Raw genomic sequence first — 14,406 nt, 5'->3', positions numbered from 1 at the left:
TTTTCAGCCTAACAAATTTTATTAAAAGGCTCACTTCATCAGATAAACAGAGCAGCTAAACTGATGTAGAAAATTGGTAAGGGGAACAGAATGGAAGACAGAGTGGTTCTGCATTCTGGGAACAGAAAAAAACGTTATCAGCAGAATTGAGGAGAGAGTGCTGAACTCATCAAAAGGTTTCAGACAATCTCAGAAGGTCTCAACACACACAATGGGTTTTTAACACATTACAGTTATTTATTTATCAAATGTATATGCCCACCCATCTCACACAAGATGACTCTTCATCTGCCTCACATGGAACCTGTATTTTGCCTTCCTGTCCCTTTTTGCTCCCAGCCCAATCCCAATTTAGATCCTGCATGAGTTTAGCCACTCCATTCATCTAATGAAATGAGCTGCAACTCACGAAGCTTGTGCCTTTTAATAACATGTGTTAATCTGAGAAGGCGCTCCTAGACTCCTTCTCATTTTTTATATTCGATATGTAGTCAAACCCAAATAAAGCAGTTGGTAGCACAGCAGCCACCTAGGATCTTCACCATAAAAAGTGTGGCTAGAAAGCTGTGAGAGACCCAGGATCTATTATTTTGGGCAACCCATCAGTAAGGCCAGCAGAATGTACTGTTAATTTTCAGCTGACATTATTGGCAGACAGTCAAACAGTCTGGTCCTTGCCAGCCAGCTGATGACCTGCAGATCACTGGGAGAGATGGAGATAAGAGAAGGAATAGGATATGGACATTACAAGAATGCCAATAACTTTCCAATGATCCCCAAGATCTCCCTTTTTATGGCCACCACACAATGGTACATTCACCCATGGTGCTAAGCTATAATGTGGTTTCTGGTTTTGGCTTAAAACTGTGCACAAATCCAGCCCCTGAGCTGGAACTCTCATTCAGTTATCCTCCCTCTCTTTTTCTGATCAGGAACTGCTAGTTTAGACTCCGACAACATATCTACATTGTTAGGATTTTTTTGCTTCAGTGTGCCCTTGCTTGCATTTATTGTTTTAATGCCTACCACCACCACACTTGGTGAGAGTCTTTCAGAACTCTTCAGTGTCCCTTTTCCATTTAACCACCCCGACAACCTTAGCCAATGAAGAGCAAGAATACAAATCAAAGGCCTGCATCTAATACTGGTGATGTAGAATCTTGAATGAGAAATCAAGACAAGGCAGCCATCAACAGGCACATAGAGATAAACAACATCTACACACTATTCAAAAGAGAGAATAGAAAGGAAAACAAAAGACCAGAACATCTCCTCACCAGCAATCATCACCCACATAAGCAGAGATTAACGCCAAGATTATCACCAGACATACAATCAAGCAGTAAACAATACTCTAATCAATGAACTGGGGGGGGGGGGATAAAATAAAACAAAGCAAACCCCCCACCCCCACCAACACTGGCAGGGCATGCCACTGTATATAAACAGAGAGCAAACCCCGTTCCATTTTATCACTGAAGATGTTACCTAGCTGGGTAACGAAACGTTTGCAAGAAAACAACCAAGCTCAGAGAACCCCAAGGACTCTACAGATTGAGAAATCATCTACAACAAATCTGACAGCTTTGGGCCAGGGCTATGTAGAACAATGAACCTAAGACTGTAGCAGGAAAGCATAGCCAGCAAATACCTATGCTAAACTGATAGCTTGTAGGAAGCCTTACACAGTGAGTTTTAAAAATTAAAATAAGTTGAACTGGAAAGTGAGAATGTAAAAACCATTTTTCTTCACTGCACTCTTTCATCAGATCACTTCTTTTTTTTTTTTAATCTACTTACAGCCCAACCAAGAAAAAAAGATCATATTCTACCAGACCAGGCTGAAACGTACTTAATTATTTAAAGCACTTGTATCTTGCTCTTCAGCCTGGAAAGCTCTTAGAGTGGCTTATAAAATAATAAAAACCAGACCGTCTTTCCCCCTCAGGCTTCTGATTTAAAAAGACACCATGCTGAAGGTACATGGAACAGAGTGGGAAAAGAAAGCTTCAATTATTTGCCTTGAGACTAAAATATTTGCTGCTCAAAGTAATTTGGCACAACCCCTTTATTCTTTACAGGCAGGCATGTGAACAAGTTGCAGAGGATCTCTGCTAGCTATGTAAGAAGAAAGGACCTCTCTTCCGTGGTTGGCACAGAATCACTGCAAATCATTCTTCTCCTATCTCTGAATTTCTAGATCAAGTAGGGGACTGAACTAGAGATGGAGAAGTTCTCCCAGTTGTACAATTTACTCTGCCCTCCCGCCAAACTTTTTTTTTTTTTTAATTATTGCCCTAAGATTTTAACAGCATTGTTTTTCAAAGCTGTCTCATAGGAGAAGGGTGAACAGGAAATAACAACAAATAATAATAAAATAATAATAATAATAATTAATAATGCAATTGCAGACTAGTAATGTGTTAGGCATGTATGGCATATGTTTATAGGGGTGTTTCAAGAATTGCAACAAGATCATGTATACCAAAGGTCTGGGAGAATCTGAAAGGCTATAGAAATGTGAGGTATTGTTAATTCATGATATAGATACAGAGCCAAATCAACAGAACAACAAACAGATCTGTTTCTTTCTGTGCCAAAAGTAATAGCAAGGCAGATGGAATTTAGTGCTGGGCGGAAGAGGGAGGGGAAGAGCAAAGAAGTCTTCTTTAATGTCTTAAAAACATCACGGTTTGCCCCTCCATCTTCTTTGATGTGACACAGATTGTTATAAAGAGGCCAGTGAGCACTTGAACAAATATTGCTAAATACTATACAGAATGGATAAGACTGAACCACGAGAAAGCTGGGCCCTAAAAGCAGACAACACAGTAATCCATGATTTCAACAACATTACCAGCTGGGTTCCAGCAAACCACATTGACCAAATAAGGAAAGTGGCTTCATGCCTGGAATCCTTTCCCAGTTAGCTCACTCTACTTTTTCCTACAGTTGGGGAATATAAAAGATAGAGGTCATTCTTCTCCTTCCCCCATACTTTCTGGCTTAGATAAACTAAACTGCCAGGCTACTCAATTCATATCTGGATTTGCTGATGTTAGGGAGGGTAAGAGATCCAGTGACATTCACAAAAACCTATCATATACTCCAGAAGTGGGCAACCTACTGTTCTTCACATATTTTGAACTATAGTTCCCATTAACTTCCAGCCAGCATGAGCAAAAGATGAAGGCTCTGCAAACCGGAATACAAGACAGGAAATCACCAGGTATCTTAGACTTAATACATAGGATCAGAAGCCTGGTTAATCATAAACACAACTAACATTCACTCTAATCATTTTCTTTCTTTATCTTCCCCTTAAGCTATCAACTTAACAACTCTACCAAATCACCTTCAGATTACATAAGTCCCCCAACTTTACCAAATCTCCTTACCCAATTCATTCTCCCCATCCTGATCCTATACACAGGGTTAGTGAGAATCTAATTCATTTCAGCGAATTACAGGAAGCCAGTACAGAGTACACATGACTAGCTAAATGGAGAGTAAGCCAAAATAAAAACAGAAGCCCACAATCATCTTTGATATGTCTTGCTGCAGTTTTTATTAAATCTTGAATATATGAGTAGTGTGAAATACTTATTCCTCAGAGCCATAAATCTTTTTAGCACATGAAATACCCATGAGAGATAAAGGGATACCATTTAACAATGCAATACTGATTTTTTTTTCAATACAACTGAAACCTCAAAAAAGCATGCTTCGTGAGTTATGACTTGCTAATCATTATAATCGAATAACTAGGCAATAAAACAAAGGGATCAATGTTGGCTGTTTATATTGTTGCTGTTATGTTTTTTGTGTTTTGTGTTTTGTGTGTCTATATTTTGTTGTTATTTTAATATTTTATGACCTTACCACCAAGAGTCTTTTACACAAAAACCAACCAACCAATAAGGTGCTTGCCTCACGAACGCCCTAAAAAATTAATCCAGGAGAATGTGCAAACTTGATTACAGGATGAATTTAAAAGATGCAACAATATAGTAAAAATAGTAGTGTTTATTAACAACTCACCTTTGCTGCACCTATTTGTTCTTTACGAAATTTCTCAAGTGGTGCTATTAAAACATCATCAGCATTCTGGATCTGAAATTCCAAACCAAAATAATCATTATTTCAATTTTAGGATTTTGAAGTAGTTCAGTCATTCTTGTATTTAAAACACTAATTCCAGAAATGGTCAAATGCTCAAGTTAATCCCACTGAATCTGTTAAATGAAATATTTGCAAAGCACATGCTAAGTATCAAGATCACAATCTAACAAAAGTTTTACATATATCTCAATCTTAAACTTAGCTTACTAGGGGATGCAGGAGTTCAGAATTAATTACAATCCAACTAAGGTGAAGTATGCTTATCTACAAACTCTTCAGGCCAGTTGTTAGTAGTATTAATCATTATATTCAGCAGTGAAACCGTTGCTTGCTACATAGTATCATGGTTGTTTAACAACTATCACAACCTGCACAATTGCTTCAACTGAATCTACATACATACCCACTATAGTATTCCCTTCCAGAGCGAGCAAAGTTATGCAAAGCTCAAAGAGTGAGAAGCAGACAACAGAAATTAAATGTGTAAAATAAAAAAGAAGGGAAATGTAGTTATATCTGGCTTTGAAATTCCCAACTTTTCTATCCTTGGAAACCATCCTCACTTCTATTATGTCCATACCCAACTTTATTCAATCTTTTATTCTTTAAAGTTCTCACAACTTTCTTGGTGAGAACCTCATCGACACTGTCCAAACACAGCTGCCTTGATCTTCCCCTTATAGGCCAATCACGCTTGCTATCATGAACGTGTAAATGCAGTAGACATTCCTCTTAGTTGGAAATAGGCAACAGTATCACAGAACGCCTAGAAAAGTATAGTTAAATTTTAAGAAAATCTTATGGACTTAAGGTAATATTTTTGCTGCTGCTAAAACATATTCAATACTGCATCACATTTATCACCAGATAGGCCAGATAACCCTTTTTAAATCCAATTTTAGTCTCAATTCAGCCAAAAAGCCTAGAACAGAGTTCAAATCTATTGTTTAAGCCTAGCCATACAATACAAACGTACTGCATCTCTTCAGATTCAGAAAAAGATCACAATTTAATGATGTAAATCTGGCATATCTCAGACTACACTAATTGCTTTTTTCACTAAATGGAAAAAAAAAAAAAAACCCAGATCAACCAGATTGGACCAATTCAGAGCCAGAAAAGGAAACTGTTCTAGTCATCTATAATTCCTACTCATACAGTCCAAAAGCCATTCATGATTTACAGCCCGCTCTGGACAATGACTCACAACTCTCAGAGGATATGATTAGTAGGCCTGTCCTGGCTAACAAGCAGCTGTCCAACTGAAACCAAGCAGGAGTCGGTCTCCAACAGATGCCAATGTTCTCCCCATGCTTCCTCTAACACCACCATTTATTTTTCTTATGAAATTTCCATCCCACTTTTTCCTTATAACAACAATCCCAAAAGTGGATTACAGTTGCTCCCTTCCACGTGACACATGAAGTTGCCTGAATGCAATGTTTGTTATTAAATTCAAATAATTTTTAAAACCTTGAAGTTATCTCAACATTTTCAAGTTAGTCTTGTAAAGGCAATGGGTATGGACATATTTCCACACTGAGGGCATAAACAGGGATGTTGGAGGGAGCAAATGAAGTTTACAGGCTTACTTCCATTAGTTCAGTGACTGCTCAAAGTTACAGCGATGCTGGAAAAAATGGGCATATGGCTGGTCCTCAAAGTTCCAGCCATTGCAGCACCCCTGCAGTCACATGATCACAATATGGGTGCTCTGGTCCCAGCTTGCAATTACAACATTGCAGTGTCCCATGGTCACATGATTGCCATTCGCAACCTTCCCTAACAGTTTCCCATAAGCAAAGTCAATGGGAAAGTGGCAGTGAAGGCTGCAAGTCACTCTGATAAGTCACTCCTTTTTTTCCTGCCCATGTGTGGCGTTCACCAGCCTTACCCTGGCCTCCCCACCCCCTCAGCACCCCCACGCTCCTTACCTGGGATTCCCACCTCTTCCCACTTAACAACCCATGGATCTTGGGGTTATGACAGCAACTGGCAGTGCCCAGGATTGCCACCGCTAAGCAATGCAGTCACGTGACATTGCACTTTATGACCGCATTGCTTAGTGACAGCAATCCTGGTCCCAATTGCCACTGTAACCTGAGGACTACCTATACATACACTATGAAGTCATTACGCAAATGACATGAATTACATACTGAATAACATTTGCATCATGATGACACTGACATGAATTACATGAATTACATTTGCATGATATCATTATGCACGTGATGTCACTGAGGCTGCTATTGGAGATCTATATATAGATCTATACCTATAAGGACACCATACCTATAAGGATTCATTCATTCATTCATCCAATTTGTACTCTGCCACAACTCCACATGACCACATTAACTTCCAAAGCAGTGGATTCCTTGAATAGAGAACATGCATCATGGATTTCTTAAAATACATTCAGTGGGATGATTAAGTAAGTTATTTATGACTGCTTCTACTATATTTATTACTAGTAATCCTTTTGAATGGAAACTTAGTCATCCCATCTGTCCTTCTATATACAAATATACTTCTCTATTTGTACACAAATATATTTCTATATTTGTACAGCTGAGTTTTTTTTTAAATAAAGAATGCTTATGAATATTTGAAGAGAAAAACATTGTAAAACTAAACTCCCTGAGCTGCAGTTATTTTAGAGTAATTAAGCTTTACTGTTTGAACACTGATGTATTTCAGTGCTAACTGTCGGATGCTAGGGCAAGAAAATTGTCTGAAGCAAAGTTTTATATAATCATGTACACATCATAAATATCACTCATATTTGGAGGACAAGCACTTATCAAGCCAAATGAGCATAGGCCATAAAGACTGAGGATATTTTGATACTGGGCACTTAAGATGTCCTAATGACCTAGGGGGGAAAAAACTAAGATTAAAGTACTGCTCTTAAAATCAAATGCAATATATGAAGTTTACATGCAGAAATCAGTTTGGATAATGGGACACAATTCATTTAGTCTTCTTTGCAATAGGTGTTAAGGATTTGCTTAGGGATTATCTGCCATACTTCATACAAATACGTCTCTGCTACCTCATCAAAAAGTGTATATTCAGGGCACTTAGATGCAAACTTGTAGTTTCCCTAAAGCTGAATTTTTTGAATGGTTACATTTGCATCTCAGCACATTGTAGAGGGCTGCCTAGCTTGCAATTTGGCCTAGTGGTGAAGGCACCAGGCTAGAAAGCAGGAGGCTGTGAGTTCTAGTCCCACCTTAGGCATGAAAACTGGCTGGGTAACTTTGGGCTAGTCCCTCTCTCTCAGCCCAACTCACCTCACAGTGTTCCTGTTGTGGGGAAAATAGGAGGAGGAAGGAGTATTAGGTGTGTTCACTGCCTTGAGTTATTTATAAAATATAATAAATATCTAAAAAATTGTTTTTAAATCTAAAAAAGAATTCACGGAAACTTTTAAAGAGATGCTAAAAAGAACAAATAGTTAAGCATCCTTACTTGATATGAAAACTACTTCATTTTTTTAAAAAAATATTCTTCCCAAAGTTACTTGTCTCTGGAACTGTTTAGAACAGTGTTTCTCCACCTTAGCAACTCTAAGATGTATGGACTTCAACTCCCAGAATTCCCCAGCCAGCCGTGTCAAGGTTGAGAAACATTTGTTTAGAAGATTGCTAGAAGTGGTTGTGATGATGCACTGTGATATTTCTATGCTGGGCAGAGAAAAGGGGAGGTCCTTCCACTAGCCTCTGTCTTCACATGCATAGCTCTTCCATCACTAGCTCACTCACCTTCGTACAATTCCTGGTCCTCCAAGGTTACTACACTTACCTTTAAAGGCAATGAAATTAGACTATATGTACAACAAGCAGAGATTGTTTGGGGCTCTTGCTATTCTCTGAGTTTGGTTCTTTTCCTGCAGCTGTTTCATTACCAGGCTAGGTAACATTATCAGTGCACTGGTAGCTTAGTAATGAAACCGCTGCAAAAAAACAATCAAGCCTCGGAGAACACCAAGAACCCAACAGTTCAACCCTAAGCTGCCTCTATTCCCTACTATTGGTTCTCTTTTACCTAGTGCCCTCCATTCCAGAATAATTGTAGAGTAACTCAATGATTTATTAAAAATATTTACTTCAGAAATAAATCTGACCACACCTGTTTTTTATTTTTATATATATATATATATATATATATATATATATATATATATATAGAGAGAGAGAGAGAGAGAGAGAGAGTTATAGCTGAGCTCTTCTACCTCTTTGTACCAATAATATAGTCAATTTGTGTGTGTGTGTGTGTGTGTACTCCACCTAGTGATATTCACATATATAGGTAATATTTGGTCATTTAAAGACTGTGTTAACAATGAATTGCAGCAATAACAGAATCTTTAATATACAGCATTTGTCTACAAGGCAGAATGTGAAGTTTCTTACAGAATAAAGACTAAAAGGGATTGGGGAGGTTATTAAAAATAAACTAAAATATGGTGATGAATTCTAGTATACCTTATCAGTATATCCAGAGGTATCCATATCCTTTAAATTTAAGTAAGTAAAAAAAAGTAGGTTCCTTTTATTAAGTCATCTTAAGAAGGAAAACACACACACAAACACACAGAGAGAAAGAGAGACACACACAACTTTCACGGTCACCCAAAACTGTGCTCTCAGGAATTATAAAGAAATGCCTATAATCAGTTCCTTATGTTGCCATTCAATGCTTTTTTGTAGGTTCAAGCATTGCCACGAGCTATACAAACCAAATCTCTTCACCATGTATATACCAAACATTTAAACAAAAGAAAAATGTAATCGCAACTGTCTTCCTTGTGAGGTCTCCAGCCAGTGAAAAATCAAATTTAATGGCATTTTTAAAACAATTTTTAAAAATGCAAACAGTCTTGAGTAAACAAAAGCAGGGTATGGATGTTCTCTTTTATCATTGATACAGATGATCACACAAGCAGAACTGTGCCATGAAATTGTGCAGGCAAGTGCTTTAACGGAGAAGCCCTTCAGGTGCAGCTTGTATGCAGGAGTTGCCTTATGGCTGGAACCTTCTTGAGAAGCTGACCCAATTTGCTTCTCACCTGGCAGTGGAACATCACGCGGTTTGTCTCTCTGCGCCTCCCCCACCTGACCTTGGAGTTTCCTAATAGATTTCCCTGGTAAACTTATGGGCAAATCTGTTGTGAAGCTGATCTTAACCTTTCTAGTCAGTTTTGGAATTCCTATAAAAATGTCCAGGTTTTATTCTCTTTATTTAGATCGGCAGCAGACATGGGACTTGAGCTTAACCTCACTTCTCAACCTCTAGCTTAAAGGAGCAGTAACTTTCTCCCTCCCCACACCCTCACAGAGGCTGTATGCTACAATCTATGAGCTGTTAGGAAAAGTGCTTCGCTGTAAAACGACACTGTCATGACATCCTTACAGCTTTCAGTGGGAATTTATGCACAGGAAGAATGATGTCTTGATAGCCAGGCAGCTCTTCCCGCCTATCAAGAGTTCAGTGTTTCAATGTTTTGCAAAACAAACGTACACAGTGTACGCTGGAAACTCCAGGAGGGATGTGGTGGGAAGGGTTACAGCAATGTATTTTTCCCAGGGTTGGGTAGGGATGAGGGAACTTTTATTATTTCAGGAGCTATTGTAGCTCAGAGGGAGAGTCATCAGCTAAGTTATGATTTTTGCATTGTGTCACTGATAAATAGGAGGATTAACTAATTGGCTCATGATAGTCCCTTTTCTTTATAACATTTTGAAGCCAACAGGACTGAAGACATTCACATACCTCTTCAAAAATGCTTTCAAGGGACTGGGTGGTGGTGGTTTCCATGTGAAAATGCCAATATTATGTATCTTTCTTCAACCCAGTGCCTTCCAAATATATTGGTACAATTCCCATCATCCCTACCCAAGTTATAATGGCTTTGGAGGGCACAATAATAATAGCCCAATGCAGATGGAAGGCAACAGGTTGGAAAATGGCTGAAGTTTCAAGGTTTAGTAATATTATTTAAAAAAAACGAGTATGTAATTGACTTTGATGCATTTCAAGAATAATTAGTTTATTCTTTGTTTGAGAAATATAGTTTTAAGAGTAAGATGGTCCTAGCTATAGGGCCATCAGATCTGAATGCCTTACAATTGTTAAGATGCTGCCTTTGATCATTTTCGGTTTTTTTTTTTTTTCCTTTCCATGGCCTTCCTCTCCCTCTTAATATGGGAAGAGAAAGAAAAAGGAACAGGGAGCTGAATTAAAGAGAGTTCTACACTATTCTGCTCCATTTGCAGTCAGGAAGAACAAGTCAGGTGCACAGATAAATTAATCTTACTTGGAAGCAAATACCCTAAGAGTTGTGGGATCCTTATCTTTTAAAAGTGTTCAAATAAAGGATAGCCATCTACCAGGGGTGCTCTCATATGGATTCTTGTTGGAATCAGGGGTTTGGACTTACAGGCCCCTTCTTATGCTACAGTTCTGTTGCCTATGCTCCACAAGCAAAGAGCAACAAGCCCCTGCTCCCAATTATCTTAGTGCTGAAATCTTGTGTAACATGAATTTAAAAATATGTCAGTAGAAAAGTGATTGCATATTTACGGTCCCTATACAGAGCACCACTGACCCATGAAATAACTGTTTGGTGGGTTATGAAACAAGAGCAGAAAGCATGCAAGTGTATCTGTTGTACTGAAAGGATATAATTGGAAGCGGTAGTTTCAACAGGGTTTCATGAATGAACATGTCCAGGCATCCAGCCAGATCAGCACAGTTGTTTGTAATGGTACCATGCCCAGGAACTTGAGACTACTGTACAATTCTGGATTCAGTAAAACGAGTACATAGATTTAGCCCATACAAGTCATAAAAATAATCCTAGATACAGCACTCAAGAATGTAAAGTTTCCGTATGAATTGAAAGTGAAAGGTAGTTTTTTGCTTGGAGCTTCTTTCTCTTCCCAAAGCAGATGAGAGACTGTACAAAGGCTCCTTAGTCATAATGAAGAAGCCTATAAAGTCCAGAGTTGAGTAATAGGAATTTACTGTGACTAACAAAAACAACCTTAAGGAGCATTGAAGCTTTAGACTCCTTCTAAAATCTTCATCAAGCAAGTTTTTAGGGAAAAAAAATGAAATAGAAAAGGAATAACAAAGTCTAATAATTAAACCAGATGTTTCAGCCTTGAAGTTAACAATTAAGGTCAGTCCCAAGGTGGGAAATACCCATGGAGTGGGTATTATCAGAGTCAAGTTACAGCCTTAGGCAAATCTTCATCTCATCTTCCATTAGGATCCATGATTCAGGGTTGTTGTAAGGTTTGTATTTAAATAAATTGCATGAAGAACTTTTGTACGTTTCAAAGTACAGCTTAGAATCCCAAAGATCATCAATCGCTTCTCAGTTCAGCAGGGATTTGTGGTCAAAAGAACATGAAAATGAGAAATGAATTATCTTTTTGAACAAGAAAGTGCAAGTGGTTCTGCTGTTTGGAATCCTACAGTACAATCAGGTTGCACTTTGGCTGAACTCAGCTCAGCAGTATTATCTCTCCCACTCCCACAAACTATGTGCTTCAAGACAAAGAGGACAAAGCTCTTTGGTGTGCCATGAAAAAAAGAGACAGTGTTTAACATCCAAGGGATGCTCTGTTCAGCTGCTTTGGTGAGAGATGTGGGGTTTCCCTCTAGACTGGGTTGCGCTGCTTATCAAGAAAAGGTTTTCTGATCTTAAAATATAATTTCTGGTAATAAGGCTACAAGGGTTTCTGTGTTAAGAATAAATAACTTAAAGCATACTTTGGACTAAAATCAAAGATTTCTACCAGGTGGGTTCTGTTGTGCTTTCTTTTGTAATGAGCATGAATAATCATAGGATCCTAGTAGGCAGAAACAAATAGGTCACATTAGGATTTTAACCTACCCAGCTACTTAAGCTATAGATCAAAAGTATCCTAAACAACAAGGTTAAAACAAAGATAACATCAACACTTTAAAAACAATGATGCAACATTACTGCATCTCTTTTTTCAAATCTGGACTCATTCATTTCTAGTCTTTTAAGGGAGCTGCAAGTATCCAGAGAGAGGCTCAAGAAAGAAACGACCCTGTAGAGATGCTTAATAACAAGATCCAAGTGAGCAAAACTTTTGCAATATATTTCAAGCTGTGTAACCAGGGCCTGCTTGCCCCAATCACAGAGTAGAAAGAACCATTGAATTCATCACATCCAATCTCCTGATCACTAAAAGAATCCAAATTCAAGCACCCCTGATAGATAACTAACTAGCCTCCACCTGAACACATCCAATGAGGGATCCACTGCCTCTCTTGAGAAATGTTCTATTGTGAAACTGCTCTTATTGTTAGAAATAGTTTCTTAATATTCAAATAAAATCTGTGTTCTTGTAACTTTAATTCATTATACCTAGTCCTGCCTTCTCTGATGACAATAAACAGGTCCTGGCTTTCTTCTATGTGACATTTTTCAAGCGTCTGAAGAGTGCATTATATCTCCCAAGTCATCTTTTCTGAAGGCTAAACATTCCCAGTATGTTCAATCTGTCTTCATAGGATTTATGTTCTAATTTCCTGATCATCCTTTCTGGCCATCTTTGAACCTGTCTCAGTGTGCCAGAATTCTTCTTAGTGTGTGTTGTTTAGGAATGAACTGAAAATTCAGGGTAGGATTTCACCAGTCACAAATACATCTTCTGCCAAAGCCACCTTTTCAAGGGCCAATGAGCCACTAGAAGACAGAAACATTTCACTTTATCACCCATGTATTAGAGCTGATAGACTCTGCCATCTCTACTGCTTCCTCTCTTTGCCCCAAAGTAAGCTGAAGAGAGAGATGGGTAGCAATAGCCCAGAAGTTTGTTTCTATGGGCAGCAAGGAACAGAATTATCTTGAAATATTTCAACTATCACCATCCATATATGAACATAGTCTTTTTCTATGACTCAGGTAGAAGGAAGAAAAGTTTTCTGGAAGCATGAACAGCAGTTGTTCAAATCTCCAGAACTTGAACTAGAGGACGTGCAAGGAAGTAGGATATACTCAACTTGATAAATCCATAGTTTAACAATACAATAGCTTCATATGACCAACTTTTCCACATTCATTAGGGTTGTACAGTGTCCTAGTATATATCAGGGCTTGGACTTATTATTTATTATATTTTTGCCCTGTTGTGATTGCCTAGCTGCCTTCTGTGGCTACTATCTCATTCAAAAAAGGGAAACAGCTGTTTAAGGTATGCAGACAAGTGCTACGTTCACACTCCTGCGTCTCCCAAATCACCTTTTGAAGACAGATTCTGAAGCACTTACAAGCCGAATATTTAGATTTGGTACATTCTGCTTCAATTTCTTTTTATAACGTGATATAGGAGGAACAAAAGGCAAAGTATTTTCCTACTTTGATCAAACAGTTCTCTTGGGATTAGCTTAATCTGCATAGTTGGGTAACTATTGCCAATTTTCTTCCAGATATATGTACGGTGGCTGGACTGGAATGAGATACTACCACCAATGTATAGCATTTTATTTGTAGCCAATCCTCGAAACTTCTCACAATCTTCCCAAATCTTCAGATATATTTTTACAATAACTTCTAGAATACCCAGCAAACTTAGCAAATAGCTATACCAACTGCAAATTTGAGGAGCTGAGGTCTCAAAACATATGGAGGACAAACAATTGATTTGTTCAGTATTGGTTCCCTTAGTATTCCACATGAATCACAGCTAACAATTTAGCGTGGAATGGAATATTTCATGTCACTGTTAAAATGATGATTTAAAGGTAAGAAGTCCTTAGAAAGGAACTGTTTTAAAGTAATTTATTCTGGGAAAAAGAACAGCCAAGCACTTAAGAGTATGACGCAAACATACCTGGCCGACTCTCCACCGTGACTCCAAAATAAATTAGTAAATTCTTGCGCAAGGAGATGGAAAAGAGAGGAAAATAACCCAAAAACTCCCAAATGGAACTTTAGATAAAACTCAGTCTTGTTCCTACTGGGTCCATGACAGCTCTGATCTGGATTTCAACCTCTTGTTCTCATTAAAAATAAATGCAGTTTTTATTAGTTATTGTTAAAAAGCAAGCCATCATAACTCTGAAATTATCTCCAAAAAGTGTCTGCCTTGTCTTCTGCTTCTGTCCAATATGCCTTTTCCATTTAAGACGTATTTGTCTAGCTTCTTCTAATGACCTTGGGCTGTTAGATGCAAGCCCTTTGGAAAAATATCACACAGTCCTAAAGTCAAAGGCATGCAAGGGATCATCATA

The 14,406-nt window shown here is 38.2% G+C and overlaps 1 protein-coding gene across 3 annotated transcripts in view; it reads right to left on the bottom strand.

Annotated features, from left to right (window-relative positions):
• Positions 1–14,406, bottom strand: part of ARHGAP42 (Rho GTPase activating protein 42) — a 142,214-nt gene that overhangs the window by 71,240 nt on the left and 56,568 nt on the right. For all 3 annotated transcript variants that reach the window (XM_088140605.1, XM_025166629.2, XM_025166628.2), the window contains one exon: positions 4,042–4,113. In XM_088140605.1, the coding sequence (XP_087996731.1) occupies positions 4,042–4,113 (72 nt within the window). The remainder of the gene's footprint in view (positions 1–4,041; positions 4,114–14,406) is intronic.

This window comes from Python bivittatus, unplaced genomic scaffold (assembly GCF_059951505.1).
Source record: "Python bivittatus isolate LINGU-HERP-01145 unplaced genomic scaffold, Pbiv_v1 ctg000340_np1212, whole genome shotgun sequence".
NCBI lineage: Eukaryota > Metazoa > Chordata > Lepidosauria > Squamata > Pythonidae > Python > Python bivittatus.
This window is presented reverse-complemented; position numbering and strand designations above follow the sequence as displayed.